Genomic DNA, 17,422 nt, shown 5'->3' with positions numbered 1-17,422 from the left:
CAGTAGATTCCTCTTTGCTGCTATTGGAAACTCTGAAGACCATTCTCCCTGAAACGGAGTCTGTTCATCTCTCTTGGTGAAGGAGTATGACTCTGCAGACTCCCGAATACATATGTGCCATTAACTTCTGATTTATGTTGCCTCAAATACAATTAAATAACTGGAAAGTTTTAGGGCCACACTTTTACTGCCCATTTTACTCTGCTAAAAACTAGAAGCAATGTGAATAAGAAAAAAATTACTATGAATTTGCAATGATACAATTAAAAACAGAATGAGGTAATTAGTATATGTGACCAGTTCTTCTTAAGTCATAGTCAATGTGCTTTGAACTTGACTGTGAAAAAATACAAATTATAAGTAAGCTTAAATGGCGGCTGAAGTATGTTGTAAGAATATCTAGGGTGCATGGCACAACGTTAGTGTACTATAACTATTACCAAAAATAAATGGTGGAAGGGAATAGGAGGTATTTTCAGATCACATTCCAGCTACTCCTCAACTGCTAAAACAGTCACTTAAAAGGTCACTGCAGCTTGCAACACTTGTAGTTCCCTTGAGACCACTCTGAGTTGTTAATTAAGATGACATCCATGCTTAAAAATAGCAACTGTACAATGTCATCACTTAGCATCAGAAGAAAGATAATGTGCAAGAGTCTCAAGGCAACAATGTTAATTTTTAAGGTAAAGCAGAACTGTGGAAGCTCTGAAGGTATAAGAAATACTCGACTATGTTTCTTTTTCAAGAATATATAAAATGTAATTCTTGTTTCAGCTACTGACATAAAATCACGAGCCTCCTCCACCCAAGTATCTGTTTAGGACTTACCGTTACTCCAAAGAAGTTGGTTTCATTCATAGCATCCAGAAAAATTTTGCCAAGTTTGTGATTTGTGTAGTTAAAATCTTCAATTTTCTGGTGCTTGTTGGTGGCATTCAGATACTTCATTGCCCGCTGCAGGGTCTTGGCAATCACCCATATTCCATCATAGGCATAACCATGAAATTTGCTGGATTGCCCATCACCACGCTTAGCATTGTATTCCTTTTCATACTGCTGTGGAGTCTGTTGTGGAAAAAAAACGTGAGTTTTACTTCAATAATTCACATTTTAAAAATGTGTCCAAACCTAACCTCAAACTGTACCCTCCAATTTAGAGACATGTGTGACTAATACAGAAAAGGCCGCCAAAACAAAAACTAAGAAAGAGACTAAAATTCTAAAAATATGTGCTGCCTGACTTACAAGACCAATGGTGAGACTAGAAGAGAGATATAGGAGACAGAGAGACTGAAAAGCAGTTCTTCTGCTTCTCTGTATAAAGGACAACTTGCTTTATTTTATTTTTTTACAAAAGGCTTCAGTTCAACCAAAGTTACCAGCGTATTGGTGACCTATAATACTGGAACAGGGAATAAGTCTGTATCCTTGTAAATCAGTGGTCTGATTACACCTTATAGGATAATGAAAATCAAATAAACCTTACTTGGGCAACTACTTCCTTTATATCAGATTATCTCGGTGGCAATTTGCCTGTGTTTTACAAGTTTACTATGCTCTTTATGGTGTGCTATCTTATGATGAGTTGCCTTTTTGTTGTCTTTTGTGCTTGATCAGCAAGGCATGAAAGACAGATGAAAAAAAGATGAAAAGCAGCGAAATCAGGCATGTTTATTCATTGGCCAGAGCTTGCATGAATTTGTTCTGTGATAAAATCTTATGTACTTTATGGAAATACCACACATTTACATATTTAAAACAAGCCTTACCCCCACCCACTAGTTCTGAGAGTCACAATTCATCAGTGAAATTTGTTGGTAGCAGGATTAAGTTTAAACATAAAAGTTTTCTGTTTCTATGCTCAACTGTGTAACTTGCCACGACACAGCACATGATACTGCAGACTACAATTCAAGCTTTACTGTACATTGAACTGCAATGTTCATACAGGGGGAAGAGAACAGATCTGAGGCAAGGGACTACTGCTTCCTTACACTGTAGAGAACTGGAATTGATTTCTAAATATTTTAAAACTGGAAATCAGTGGAAAGATGAGACTAACATGATGACTGCCAACTCTCTGTAGAAGAACCCTTTAGCCTCACCTTCCTCCTCGGTGCTTTTCTGTGTCAAGATACTAGTGAGATGACTGATGGTATAAAATAGTTGGAGAAAAAATACTAACCCTTCCTGATATGGTCTTTATCATTTTTGAGCTGAGAGGTTCAAAATCCACTCCAATGTAACCTTCCATGGCTGCAAGGAGATTTTTGCTAAGACATTGAGAGGAATTAATCCAGGATTCCCACCAAAGGTTCTCATACCACCCTGGAATAATCCACTGATATTTGCTGCCATACATTTCTTCATCATAAGCCTACAAAGAAAGAAAAAGAGAAAAGCTAATAGACATTGTAATAGACATATTGAACATAAAAGTAATTGTTTTCTGTTCATGTTTTTTTTCCATTATTAATGAAAATGATGCTGTAATTAAAGGATATACAAGTATTTTGAACCATTTACAATAATTACTTGCTAATAATGAAGACTCCTTTCTTGAAGATTCCTGTCTTTAAAATTCAGATCATAAGAAGAGAATTTATAAAACCTATTTTGCTCTCAATAGACCATTTATTCAAAACCAGAAAAATAAAATACTGGATTCTAAAACAAGGGGAGATGAAGAGGAACACTGGCAGAAGCTACAAAATGTGCACAGAAAATTCTCCATAACACAACTATTACATGAGCGGTATAACCACCATGCTACCACCTTTACACTAAGTTAGCTAATATCCTAAAGACCACATAAACCAAAATAAGGTTAAAATAGAAAAGTTGGATCCTAGGCACCATCAAATCACAACGCTGCAAATATTAATCACATGACTGTGCGAAAATGGAAACCACAGGGACAATAAGTAAGCAGTTTCTTCTGAGGAGCGTCAATCAATAGTAAATTGATAAAGCATGCAAATCTCAGTGATTTTTTTCAGCAAGAAATTTCTTCAGGTGAAATTCTATATTGTTTAAATACTGAATACAGCCCACTGTACTCCAAGATACTGAGATGATGGTTAACTCCTTTTAATACATAGCAGATATATATATATCAGGAAACAGAAATACTTTATTAGTCAGGCACATATACTGTTGTGCCTAAAAGCTGATCCATTCACAAAAGATATTCTAATCCATTGTGAAGAGTGTTCTAGGATAAAATTAGCAAATTTTATCTCAGACGTTTCTCTCACTGTCTTGTAACTAGATATTTTTCTTTTGACATTTCAGTCAGACTCCATTTCAAAACAGCAGGTTTCATGCTTCTTTGGCTCCTAATATAAGCAGTACTGGAGATACAAGACATAAGATAAAAATCCCAGCAACCTTAGACCTCTTAACTAGAAAACTGCTACATCTTCACAGAAAATGTTACAGGAGGAGGAAATGATGAGAATACAAACAGGAAATATTAGTCATTCAGAACATAACTGTTTTGAAAAGCATCCCAAAGATCATACCAAAATCCTATCAGATTAAAAATAAATAGCAAAAACTATGAAATAGGACAGCCTCTTAAATATGTTAATACCCAAATTAAAATTGGTCTTTAAATCTGTGAAGGCTATTATAATGGTGCCAACTCAGTACATAAATGTATTGTGCACAAATCAGCTTTGTTTGGCCCCTGGTTGCAGGAGCTTTTGTTCAGCTAAAATCAAATTTAATGCATTTGTATATTAAACTGCTTGAAAGTGCTCCTGTCTGAAATCCACTGTCTTGAACCTTATATCTTACTTTTACCACAATCCACATAAATTTTTTGTCCTTCCCTTGCTCATTAATTCTACCTCCAGGAATGCATCTGCTTTTGCTCTCCTTCCCATTTCCACTGCTACTAAAGCCGTGGAAACACTGCATCCCAGGTTCACCTGCAAGGAAAACAGCAGTCCCATCCTGCAATACTTCATGATGTCTAAAAGAGTTTCCATTGCACAGTTAGGTCATTCAAGATCTTTCAGTGATATAGCATCTTTTATTTGATAGTTTTCAAATCGTTGAGGATAAAAGCGACACTGAATAGTGCTTTTAGAGAAGGACAATCTTCTGTAGCCTCTCCTGCTCTATACAGATTAAAATATTGAATTGTGTGTTGCAAGAAAGTATTGGCTGTGAACTATTCTGAAATTGGAGCTGTTGGAAATTTTCATTTTTCTAGTGACAGCACAGTTTTTAATGTTCAGGCATTTCAGTGTTTGGGTTCCAGAAGATTTATTTCAAAAAAAATTATTTTTCTCACCATTTCTCCCCTGTTGTTTCTGCTACATGGAGACTGTTTTGATGCTTAAAAGATACATTTTCTTGAAATACATGGTTCTTTCATGAATTGTTTGAATGCACCCAGATTACTTTCAGGTTTTGGTTTCTAAAGGGAAGATTTGTTGGCGCACAAGAGCAAGTCAAAGAAAATTTAGAAGTGCTTTGTACCATCAGAAAAGCATAGAGTCGTCATATTTCTGCCCTAACCTTTCCTGCATGCTCTAAGTTGCAAAGACAGAGTTGCTGTCAAGCAGCCAGGAAACTGTCATGGACATTTTTTGCCCTTGTGAGAATATAATTTTTTTAAAAAACTTTTCATTCTTGTTTGAATCCATAAAGAGATGCTTATTTACAACAACAAAAAATCTGTAAGAGAACTTTTTATGTGTAGCAAACAATTACAGGCAGCTTGTGTAAATGGGCCTGCAAAACCTTACCCCCATTGACTTTCCATCATGTTTCTATCATGTCAGCATGGACAGATCCTATACCCCACCCTTACAAGAATGCCTGCAGACTTCTGAATTGTAAGGAACCTCCATCTGTTTCTCATTAAAAATCAATAGTGCCTTTAATTCCAAAACAGAGACTCAGCAGTAAAACTCTATCAGCTCAAGAAGAACAGAGTCCAGTTCTTTTGTAAAAAACATGCTGATTAAGCCTGGCTTTAGTTATTATTAAATGTTTACTAAAAGAGTCACCTAAAGCTCATGCAGTGATTTATGTGTAATAGTCATCTTCTTTAATTGTCTTCAGACAGGTAAGTGTATCAGCTAGGCATCAGTCTTGAGGTGTGCATGGCTACACTGCATTCTTTCTACCATTTAAAGATAATATGTTGGAAAAAATCCCACTAATAGTATTTTTTTAAATTAAAATTTTCTGCTGAACTGAAGTGGTTTTTTGGAAGATGCAATTTCATGTTAAGCCAATTTCAAGTGAAAAAAAATATCATCTATCCAACACAGTTGACCATTTTGATTGTTGAAGTGTTTTGAGCAATATACCTTGATTTCCATTCCATGAAAAATATCACATTCATTGCACCAAGGTGAAAACAACATTAGAAAGCTAAGATTTCCCATGGAATTAAAACTGCTAACTGTTTTTGACACCAGTGTTAAATGAATAGCTACGCTTATTTAAAACATCATAGGAAACACCTGCTAACATTCACTTTGGCTTGAATTAGTCCTGGCATGTTTTTAAAGTTTGCCACTGAATTAGACTTTTTTAGTCCATTTGTCTTTGAGTTATGTTCTCTGCATCGGTTTTTTGTGTGTGTTCAGGAGGAAAGACCAGGACATAGTCAAGCAAAATGAAAATGAGCATATTGTGTCTAAGGAAGAGCAATGAAGTTGGTGAAGAGGCTAGAGAACAAGTCTTATGAGCAGCGGCTGAGGGAACTGGCGCTGTTTAGTCTGGAGAAAATGAGGCTCAGTGGAGACCTTATTACTCTCTTCAATTACCTGAAAGAAGGTTGTAGTGAGATGGGTGTCAGTCTCTTTTCCCAACAAGTGATAGGATGAGAGGAAATGGCCTTAAGTTGCACCAGGGGAGGTTTAGATTAGATATTAGGAAAAAATTCTTCACCAAAAGGGTTGTCAAGCACAAGAACAGGCTGCCCTGGGAAGTGGTTGAGTCACCATCCCTGGAGGGATTTAACAGATGTGTAGATGTGGCACTTAGGGACATGGTTCAGTGGGACTTGACAGTGTAGGTTTACAGTTAGACTCTTAAAGGTCTTTTCCAACTGAAATGATTCTATGATTATATATAAACAGCAATGGATGTCCTGAGGAAACTTCATAGCATATAATTGTGGAATCCAGACAGAAAACTGAGACAGACTTTAAAGATTTTCCCACCTACATAAATCATTTGCAAATAATATTCCAGTTAAAACAACAATCAGAAAAAAAAAAAAAAAAATCTTGCGCTAGTGCAAGAGCACCTTCCTTTAACAAACTCAAAACCTTTCTGTGGCTGACATCAGGGAACCACAAGTGAAACCTGCATGAAGATACACCTGAGGAAGTGGGTTAAAAAACTTGACATATCTAAATTATTGTATTCTTAGACACATAGCTGTAGGAGTCCATGAGTCAACAATATATTTTATGACTACTAACAAGCTTGCTGACATATTGTAGTGCATTAATAAATAAATGACCTACTTTGAACTGCCCTCTCCTTCATTCAGTCTCCTGCTGAAACTCTCATATAAATACATTTATATAAGTTTAAATACATGACCTCTCAGATTTCTCCAGGCTCCAGAAAAAAATCCGCCTTATTATTTTTTACACTAATATACTTTAGAAGCAGCTATCACTATTCAAACCACTCTAAGTTACACACTTCCCATGGTAGTACCAAACCATTGCTGCAGAAAGCTGCAGTGGGTATTCATGTAAAAGAGACATCCCCCACCTGAAATCCTTCAGACTAGAGAAGTGTGGACAAGAGGACACCCCGCCCCCTTCTGAGGACTTATAGGATTTCTTCAGTGGCCTCACATGCCCGCGGACTTGGAAGAGAACTGTCGAGGAAGGCACCTAGATAGTAAGAGCAGTGGCATAAGCGAGGCCAGTCTCTTGTCTAACATTGGGTTGGAAGATACTTCTGACCAGGTCCCCTCAGCTGAGGAATAGTAGCCCAGACACAAGAGATCTGAGGAGGAACTGGGCTGCAGAAGGACCATTCTTTCTTCCACGAATAGAAAAATGGGAGATTATCTCTGTGAATCCTATTTAAATGCCGGAACAAAAACATCTACATACAAAGACCTATCAGAGATGAGAAGAATGACAAAGAAAATAATACTTTCCATTTCCTTTTGGATGCAAATAGATTTTGTTCCTTCCAAATGTACTCTACAATCCATCCTCCAAATTTTGCCAGCAACTAGGACAGCTGCTGAGTATGAGCCAACATGTGTCAGAGGCACATGTAGCACTCAGATTTTGAACTTCTGCCCCTCCTTTCTTTGCTTGGATAGGTAACTTTCTCTCTAGGTGAACACTAAAAAAGCTTTCCTGTTATGTTTATTGTATTCTTGGATCATACAGAATTAATCTGGATACTTAGACTAAGAATTCCATACCAGTGCAAAATTAGGCCACTAAAACCTGCCTGTTTAGGATTTTTTCCTTTTTTTTTTTTTTTTTTTGCTTTCATATAAAACATGTAAAACATACAGCAGTCAGAAGTGAATGACAACTGTACAGTTAGCAACACTTTGAGTAGAAAAAATTATTAGGTTTGCTTAGTTGGCATGTATAGGAACGACTTGAATTTCTTATTCTTTCGAAGAAAAACACACAATATGACATACACACAGACATTAGCACCAGAACACAACTCTCGGACAAGATTCAAATGTTGCCCTTCTCTGTATCTGCTACTACATACACAAGTGTTTCCCTGGATCTGACATGAAGAGAAATGCTCAAGCATTTGGCATTTAATTCCAATACCGGAAAGCAATAAGATGCAGCTAACCATGCAGTCCATGACTAAATTCCACTGAAGTCAAGTACAAAGTATTTTATTGAAAGAGAACTGGAGCTAAGCATGTGTAACCTCTCTTTAGGATATAAACCTTGACAGAGATGAACCCCATGCAGAAATGTTTATGTTCAAATTATTTTTTATTCAAATGTAACACATTGTTTATTAAAATGTAACACATTCTTTATTCTGATATGCAGTTAAATAAATTTACTTACACAGCAGAAAACTTTCACAGCCATTTCCTCATCAAATTGGCCAAGGATAATCCGAACATCATTACCCTGCAGATTGAATAAAATACGTGGGAGTTAAATAAAGTCACAGCCTTTCCAGAACTGCTTCAGCTGGCCATTGAAATCGTGTAGAGTTAGCACGGATTACAGCTGCAGACAGCAAAATTGTCAGGACTATTTAATTTTCTATAAGTTCAAGAACTTAAAATACTGCAAGAGAAAGAAGATGAGGTGTTTGAAGAAAATGATTAAGCAATAGTACTAATGAGAATAAAACTATAAAGTTTATCTTGTCAAATATTACTATTCAATAATACTAAAGTGTCAAATATTCTTTTGACCCTTTGAAAGATTTCTTTTAAAATTTTGCATATTAAAACCAGTTGAAAATATATGCTTTTCACTGCTTACATGAACTAATGGTGTAAAGTTGACTGAGATTTGTAAGACAAAAAGCCTTCATATAATGCCCGATTTAGTAATTTTTAAAGGTTTTACTCATGCAACATCTTCTCTACAGTCACTAGAACAAATTGTCAATCCATCCTTTCCTCCTCCCTTCCACCTCCACACATTAAAAAAAAAAAAAAAAAAAAAAAAAAAAAAAAAAAAAAAAAATCATAACACTTTAAGAATCTATGACTGAATTCAAAGACAGAATTTAATTTCATAGTTAGAAACAAGAAAATACTCTTAAATTCAGAAGCATATGCAGGAAAATATTTCTTCAGGAACAGGGCTAGCTTTTTTCTCATGTGAAAAATTGCTGCTAACATGTATAAAACACAGAACAGATACCTTTTATGACTTAATATTACCTTATCTTTCACACAAAAGCTGAGTTCTTGGTAAAAGCTTGGGCAAATCTAATTTTTCATTTCTTTTATAAAACACTTGATTAGAATTAATAATAGCTCTTTCCCTCTCCAAAGAAAAAAGAAACAGATGATTTAATGTGAATTTCACTAATGAAAAAAATTTTGGTTTTAATTAAATCAATTTATCAAAGATTTTCCATTTAGATAATTTCAGTATTTATTTCCTGTTCAACAGAAAATATTATGATGGACAGTGCAAAAGATACTAGAATGTTTCTTCAATTAGATGCATGAAATTAGTATCACTCAGCATGGTTAAAGTCAGAAAGAATGTAATATGCTTTGCTCATTCTGAACCTGTGCATTTTCAGTAAACCTGGTTCTCTTTATTTTTATATTTAGCTGCAGATTGATAATGTAAATCTTATCGAAGCAGATTCTTTTTAAACAAATCTAACAAGGTCACATGAAACTAAACAAACAAATTACACAAATTACAGCAATAGTATTACAGTTTTTTAAAGGACAATAAATAGATTTAGGAATTATGCAGTAAAAAACCCCTCTCATCCATTCTTTCTATTTTTCACATTTTCAAAATAATTTTGGTCACTCTTGGAAATCTGACTCTGAAACGCTTGCATAAAAATGCAGATTCAATATTTGAAAAAAAAAGAGTAGCAGAATTGGATTTAAAAATGACGCAGCACCTAATTATTAAATTTAAAATTGAATAAATTCCTTTTTATTTTATAACACTATGAGAACCAATATAAAAAAAAAAAAAAAACCAAAACAAAACAACCAACAAAACAAAAAAAACAACAGAAAATGTGCAGCCTCATAGTTTATGAGCACCAGAGATTGTAGGCAAGGTGTAGAGAATAACCCTATAATGCATGGGCATCAACACTGCCTGCTGGCTGTACAACAACCTTCAGACTGAAGGCATAGTGCGTGTGGTTCCATGTATGGTTCCATATGTGGTTTCATGCCTTAAGACATTGCTTCCACCTGATTACCACATATATCAAAGTACATTTCCCATGGTGATTATTCCTTTACTGTAAAGCACTACAAGAACTGTATAGTCCATCTTTGTTGGTTTTTTTTTGTTTGCTTTTTTTTTTGGTTGTTGTTGTTGTTGTTGTTTTTTTTGGCGTTTTTTTTTTCCGTCAGAAATAACCCATTCCATTTCAATAACCTTACTGTCTGCAGGGATTATCTTATACTAATGTCATGGTGCAATTAGTCTGGCAATGGCACTCAGACCCAAATCTTGCACATTTGGTCACATGACTATGTGACTCTACAATTCCTTTAGTCTATAGGCATGCAAGCAAACAGGCATACAAGAAATTAATCTTGAATATTTTTTTTACACAAGGCATAGCAGAGCACCCATTCTAATACTGACAGTCAATCTGTTTTCAAACATGCTCTGCTCTTGTTCAGGCACCCAGGTAAATGGGTGTATCTGCTGATTTGTCCAACTGTCAGAAGATGTCAGTTCTGAATATTTGACCATCTCGATATTTGACTAAGGATTTCAGGGAAGCTGGATTTTCTGTCAGGCAGGAATCTTCACTTCCAGCATGAGCTGAGCTTCCAGTGCTAGAGCAGGAAATCTGCAAAGTGAGAAAGAACCACATCCAAACTAAGTCCTTGAGAATCCCTAGTGCTCAAATAAAAATCTTCATGACCAAAGTTCAAAGGTCAACTACGGCTCTAGAACTTGACAATCCCTGATGTTCTCTCATCTTTGGAATGTTTGATCAAACCAAGATGCAGCACCCAAATCTTCTTTTGCCTAAATTAATGAGTTTCCATGTTAACACACAAATTACTGCTTTTGAAGCACTCAGTGCAGTAAGGAGGACATTAATATTTCTATGTTTACTAAAAGATTTGGATGGTATCCCACCACAAACTGACTAAAGAAGATCAAAAGAAATGTTCTATTACCACCTGTTAAAGAATAAGTAATGAGTCCTCCATTTCAAATATTATGCCATTAAAGACTACAGCAAACAAAGTTGAATTCTGATTTTTTTCCAAAGACTTAAAAGTTTTAACCTCAATAATGTTCTTTTCCATGTCTTTTTATGTGCAAAATGCTAAGAAAGCAGGTTGTTCTGACAGAAATATGAATCTTCAGTTCTCCCCCACATTTGTCCAGGTATTAACCCTTTGAGGAGTGGAGAAAATCACAATCCACATACAATCAGTACTGTCCAGGAACAGATCCAAGAAGATACTGGAATATATCCAAGAAGTCAGTAAATAAAGTGACTGGAGGTAGGATCCAGTGAGAGAAAAAAAGAAGCACGTGGAAAGGAGAGATAGACCTGATAAGGAATTTGGGCAATGAGTACTTGCACTTTTTAGGCACAGATGGAGCAAACATCTGGGGTGGTAGCAGTAGGCTCAAGATCATTATCAATTAAAGAGCTTGAAAGGGAGAATTAGGACTTTTCAAGAGTATGGCAAAGAGGAAGCTTGACAAATAATTACTGTTAGGACAAATGCTATCTCTGTAGAGAAGCAGAACATAACATTGCATAAGCAAGGAACTTCAGACTGGAATGAAGATCCACAGGGAGATGGGGATGCTGCTGGGTTAAGTGGAGAGTACAGGATCATAGGGTCAGGCTGAGAGTGAATATATGGCTGAACATATTTTTCTTTGTCCAGATTCATAAAGTTGCATCATGAAGAATATAATATATAGTTCTAGTTGGTTAGTCATGTAAGGGAAGTCATAAAAGATTCCTTCTGTTCATAACCACACAGGTATCAATACAATGCTGTGAGATGCAATGCCTGGGGTTTTATGGCTTGCAGTTAACAAAAGTGGAAAATTTAGTACACAATCATGTAATCAAAGAATTGTACATTAAAACACATGTAGAAGGAATTAATTTAGGAAAATCTGTAGAGTAGCTTTTCCTCTTCCACGCATAACTTTTTTCCTCTGTCCAGTGATGTACTCCTCAGTAAGCCTCTTTCTCTACAGCTCAGCTTTTTGTGTCCACATTTTTTCCAAAGTTGTTCCTGAATAATTGCATGCAGTATGGTAAATAAGCCTATTTTTACCATTTGATGTCAGTCTTGGGTTTGCTGGCTCTGTCCTGCATAAGAGACAGTGAAGCTTTAAATTCATGCAACTGGACATAGCTCACTTGCAGAGATTTTATCCGGATGGATAATGTAGTTTATTGAAGCTGGGTTCACATCAGGGCTCGCCGGCCAGGGTATATGTCCACTTTATAGTCTTATGCAAAAAAAAATACATCACACACTTACTGGAGCATAATTTTTTTTTTTTCTGCCTTCAGCCACACCGTTAACTGACTATCAACCAGTATGATTTCCTGGCAAGGATTTACTATTCCTTTACATCAACCCTCATGGGACTGATGCAAGTTAACACAGCGTAACTCTCTTGTAGGAATCAAAGAAGTCACCCACTGTATCCCAGCAAGTGTCAAGTACTCTATCTTTCTCACAGAGTTGTAAATTGCTTTCATGGAGCTAAAGTGTATTTGACAGAGGAGTTTTTAATTCATGGAACTAGGCAGGTGATCTATGAGATGATTAAAAACATCCCAGGGGGAAGGCAACTCCCAAAACTGCACTTATATAAAAAGACCAATGTTTAGACCATTTGACAGATGGTGAACTGTCATATTTACTCTTCTCAGAGATTAGAGTAGCAATATCAGCATTTAAGCTTTGCCCCTCAGTAAGCAATACATATGTTCCCATATGGACTAAAGTTCAAAAAAGAAAATGAAGAACAGTTATGTTTCATTTACCCACAATTGTGGCAGACTCTCCATAAAAACATGTTTTATAAATGAAGACTATAGCACAGCCTCAAAAATGAATGACTCTCTTGCTCCCTTCTTTCTTTCATCTAGGTGAGGATATTATTCATCCACTAAATATAAAGTGTTAGAAATACTGGCAGAGTAGTATAAACCTTGAAGACAGTGAGGATCAAGACATCTAAGATGCTCAACTGGGAGATGAAGAACAATTTGTCTCCTCCACCATTTTGAACAGCTTCAGATATGAGGCACTCTTTAGCCTTTTCAGAGTTTTTGATTTTTTTTTTTTTTTTTTTTTTTTTTGGCCTGCAGAGCTTCCCTTCTGTGATCAGATTTTAATCTATCTCATTTCTAATGAATAACATCACAATGTTGTATTACACAGCTTTCCAGAGAAGGATTGCTACAATATTTCATCTGCCAGGAAAAGTCAATGTCTTGGCAGGCTCTTTATGAAATATCTAAATTGAACAGCTCAGATACTCTGTCTTATTCACCACCATGTATCTGACAGTCAAGATGTTATCAATAAACCTACTCAAAGCTGGGTAACTTGGTCAATAGAGGTATCCACATGTTCTGCCTTCTAAATGCCTGGATGTCCACTTGGAAGAACTATAGATGAGCCTCTGACCTTAGCTATGGAATCACTGATGGTGAAGGTGAACTAGAAGATGTCAGCTCCCACCATCATAACATGACTGCAAAAGTGGATGATGTCTGTGTTAGTGTGCATGTCATTCACTTAGATTGAGGGCACATCCAAACCTGTTCATGGCCCAAAATTTAAAAATTTAATTAACTTGACTGTTAGAATGAGAGATTATGTTCAGTCAGTATCCAAAATACCTATTGTATTTTGGAAATCGGATGGAAACAGTTTCTCTGAATTGGAAATCATATATTGCACATATTTTGTCCTACGTTCAAGTTACAAGAAAGTTGGAAGCATAAGCGGTATTGCCTGTGCAAGCTTAGAATATTTAAACATTTAAGTTGATGTACAAATGCATATCCTCCAACATCCCTTTCTCTGAAAACAAAAATGAGCATTAAAGATATCCTTAAGCCTAAATTTACTTTCCAACTGTGATTCAGAGCCTGGATTCAATTGCAGAAAAATTTAAGGTGTTGCAGGGAAAAATACAGATCATATATTCCTACAAATCATACCAGATATTTCTATTTTGTATTGCATAATCATTAATTAATTTAAACTGTGTTTGTGAAAAGAAAACCTATTTTCACAGAATCACAGAATCATTTAGGTTGGAAAAGACCTTGAAGATCATCCAGTCCAACCATTAACCTAACACTGACAGTTCCCAACTACACCATATCCCTCAGCGCTATGTCAACCCAACTCTTGAACACCTCCAGGGATGGGGATTTCACCACCTCCCTGGGCAGCCCACTCCAACACCTAACAACCCCTTCTGTAAAGAAATGCTTCCTAATATCTAGTCTAAACCTTCCCTGGTGCAACTTGAGGCCATTACCTCTTGTCCTGTCTCTTGTTATTTCATTAAAGAGACTCATCTCCAGTTCACTGCAACCTCCTCTCAGGTAGCTGCAGAGGGCGATGAGGTCTCCCCTCAGGCTCCTCTTCTCCAGACTAAACACCCCCAGTTCCCTCAGCCGCTCCCCGTACGACCTGTGCTCCAGACCCTTCACCAGCTCCGTTGCCCTTCTCTGGACACGCTCGAGTCATTCAATGTCCTTTTTGTAGTGAGGGGCCCAAAACTGAACACAGGAATCGAGGGGCGGCCTCACCAGTGCCGAGTCCAGGGGTCAGATCCCTTCCCTGTCCCTGCTGGCCATGCTATTGCTGACACAAGCCAGGATGCCATTGGCCTTCTTGGCCACCTGGGCACACTGCTGGCTCCTGTTCAGCTGCCTGTCAATCAACCCCCCCAGGTCCCTCTCTGACTGGCAGCTCTCCAGCCACTCCTCCCCAAGCCTGTAGCGCTGCTGGGGGTTGTTGTGGCCCAAGGGCAGCCCCCGGCATTTGGCCTTATGGAAACTCCTCCAGTTGGGCTTAGCCCATGGCTCCAGCCTGTCCAGGTCTCTCTGCAGAGCCTCCCTGCCCTCGAGCAGATCAACACTCCCACCCAACTGGGTGTCATCTGCAAACTGACTGAGGGTGCACTCGATCCCCTCGTCTAGATCATCAATAAAGATATTAAACAGGAGTGGCCCCAAAACCCAGCCCTGGGGGACATCACTTGTGACCGGCCGCCAACTGGATTTAACTCCGTTCACCACAACTCTCTGGGCCCGGACATCCAGACAGTTTTTTACCCAGCATTTTATGGCTATTTGAATCACAAGTATAGTAAGCAGATACCAGTGTACCTATTAGGTGTACATATTGAAGAAAGGAATGTATATTTCTAGAATTGGATAGGTAAATTGCGCCTGACATATATACCTAAGGTAAAATAACAATATATTCCTGTCAAGAAAAAGCAATTGTCTGGATAATTGCTTATTTATTGTTGTATTAATTTGTTCTGAAGAAGAAATAAAGACATAAATATATTGTTTGTTAGAGTCTTCTGGTCTTCCCAATAAAACAAACAGCATGTTCTTGACATACAGAAAGTCTAGAATCTTATTTTTCTACCCTTCAGTCTAAATATACGTGATTATATGCATTTTTTCTTGTTATTACATCACCCATTTATTTAAATAGCTCTGCCATCAGAATTGTCAGATTTCTGATGGTGAGGTTAAAGACCTTGTCAAAAATGTGGACTTTACTGCTAACACATACTGGAGTCTTTTCAGCCCCAGATAGGAAATGCAAACCAGCTTAAACAAATGGCTTCCTATAAGCATAATCTTTATTTATTTATACTTTAATCATTCTGCCTTGCATCTCTAAACTGGAAGTTATAAAACACATTTAGTTCATCATGCTTCAGACCTTTTCCAGTTAGCTTCACTAGTGGTCAAGTCTATACAGGTCAATATCCTTGCTTTAATTTTGCTGGTTTTTTTGTTTTTTTTTTTTTTATACCACTCAGTTTACTGGGGGTGTGTGGGGTGTGTATGTGTGTGTGTGTGTGTGTAACCTGTTTACACGTATTTAAGCATTTGCAGGATTGTGGCTTTGATTGTGAATCATATGTATTTGGTGCCAGCAACCATTTAAAAGTTCTTTCTCTTTCCATTCAATCATTTTTCATGTCCATATGCAGTTTAAGATTTATATGTCCTATGTCTAGTTTATTGTTTGTTGCACTGCACAGTAATGCTAAAATATAGTTTTAATTTTATGAGATGCCTGGAACCTAATAAATCATTATAATACGAGAAGGAATGTAAATTATTCTGCTATCAAATTTGTTTTTCCTTTTTTTTCCCTATGATTCATATGAAATAATGCAGATGAAATAAGCAAAGAATTCAATCTAAAATGTGTAATGAAGCTAATGGAAAGATACTCAGTGCTTTTATTACATGATAATTTACCTTAAAGCATTCTGGTTCCAAACCTCAGGAGCCTTCACATGCATATCACTAAGACTGGTGCTTTAGGTACAAACATGAAAGCAGCAACAACTTTATTTAGTGTCCCTATCATGAATTATAAAAAATATTTATTATATGCATAGACATTCATTGATTTAAGCAGGACTAGGCCCTCAAAATGTAAGTTTTAGACCTTATGATGCAATGGAATGTAGTAGTATATACTTCTCATGCAAACTTTGTTTTTATTATCCTACTTCATAGAAAAAATAAAATAAAATCCAATGGCATGATATAACACCATTTTCTCTTTATTCCTCAAGCAGCAGCACATACCTTAAGCTTCTTTACACTTGTGCAAGGATCATTGGAGAAACTCTCAGTATCTGAAATCTCAATGTCTTCACCATACAGGACACCAGTCAGATCATTCCTCACCTGTAAGAAATTGAGAAAAAGGCAAACTAGTGAACTGAGGCTCAGTAAGGAGGAAGCAGATGAACTATATTTAGCACTGCACATTTTTTTTCCATTTTGCCTAAAATCTCATCAAGGCACTATTCTTTTCAGACCATAATCTACTATCAGTGAGTGTACTACATAAAGAGATTTAGTATGTGCAACAAAAAGTTCACAGTGAGCTCCCACTTTGCATCATGGGGATGACAGTTTTTGTGTATTTCTAGCGCTGTTAAGACCAAAACCTTTCTTGTAGACAGAATGATGGTTGAGATTGTATAAAGGGACAAGACTCACCAAGGAAACTCTTTTACATATTCTCAGTGCTGAGTACTGATTTGAAACCACTGTCAGCTGGTCCTATCATGAGTCAGCAAAGTTTAGCTTACATCAGTTAGGGATTGGTAAAGTTTAATGAACTCCTCTATGCCTTCCCCCTTTCTTAAAGCATACATCTTACCATGGGTCAGTGAGTGGTACGGTTTGCTTAAAGGTGACACATGCAACTATGTACCAACAGGTTTCCTCACCTGTTTTTTTATAGAGGCAAGATTCTGTCCTCTTTGAGCTGCCTAATAGTGCAAAGAAGTCAGACGCTTACAAAGCAATCTGGTTTACAGATTTAGGGGGCTTTCCCATATAACCTTTTCAAGGTTTTCTGTCTTAATCATTGTTGATTTTCCTCCAGCCACACAACTGTGAAAGCAGAGTTTCACATTACTATTCCTAATAGATGAGCAAAAATAATTTTAGCTGGATA

At 36.8% G+C, this 17,422-nt stretch overlaps 1 protein-coding gene across 1 annotated transcript in view; it reads right to left on the bottom strand.

Moving 5' to 3' along the window:
• Window positions 1–17,422, bottom strand: part of GABBR2 (gamma-aminobutyric acid type B receptor subunit 2) — a 469,556-nt gene that overhangs the window by 241,060 nt on the left and 211,074 nt on the right. Inside the window, exons 4-7 of the mRNA XM_026841737.1 lie at window positions 16,540–16,641; window positions 8,058–8,123; window positions 2,189–2,380; window positions 832–1,068 (exon numbers count right to left, since the gene is read on the bottom strand). Coding sequence (XP_026697538.1) covers window positions 832–1,068; window positions 2,189–2,380; window positions 8,058–8,123; window positions 16,540–16,641 — 597 coding nt within the window. The remainder of the gene's footprint in view (window positions 1–831; window positions 1,069–2,188; window positions 2,381–8,057; window positions 8,124–16,539; window positions 16,642–17,422) is intronic.

The sequence above is a fragment of the Athene cunicularia genome (genome assembly GCF_003259725.1).
Source record: "Athene cunicularia isolate RWA chromosome 2 unlocalized genomic scaffold, athCun1 chr2_part1, whole genome shotgun sequence".
NCBI lineage: Eukaryota > Metazoa > Chordata > Aves > Strigiformes > Strigidae > Athene > Athene cunicularia.
The sequence above is the reverse complement of the archived record's forward strand: the minus strand, read 5'-3'. Positions and strand labels throughout refer to the sequence as shown.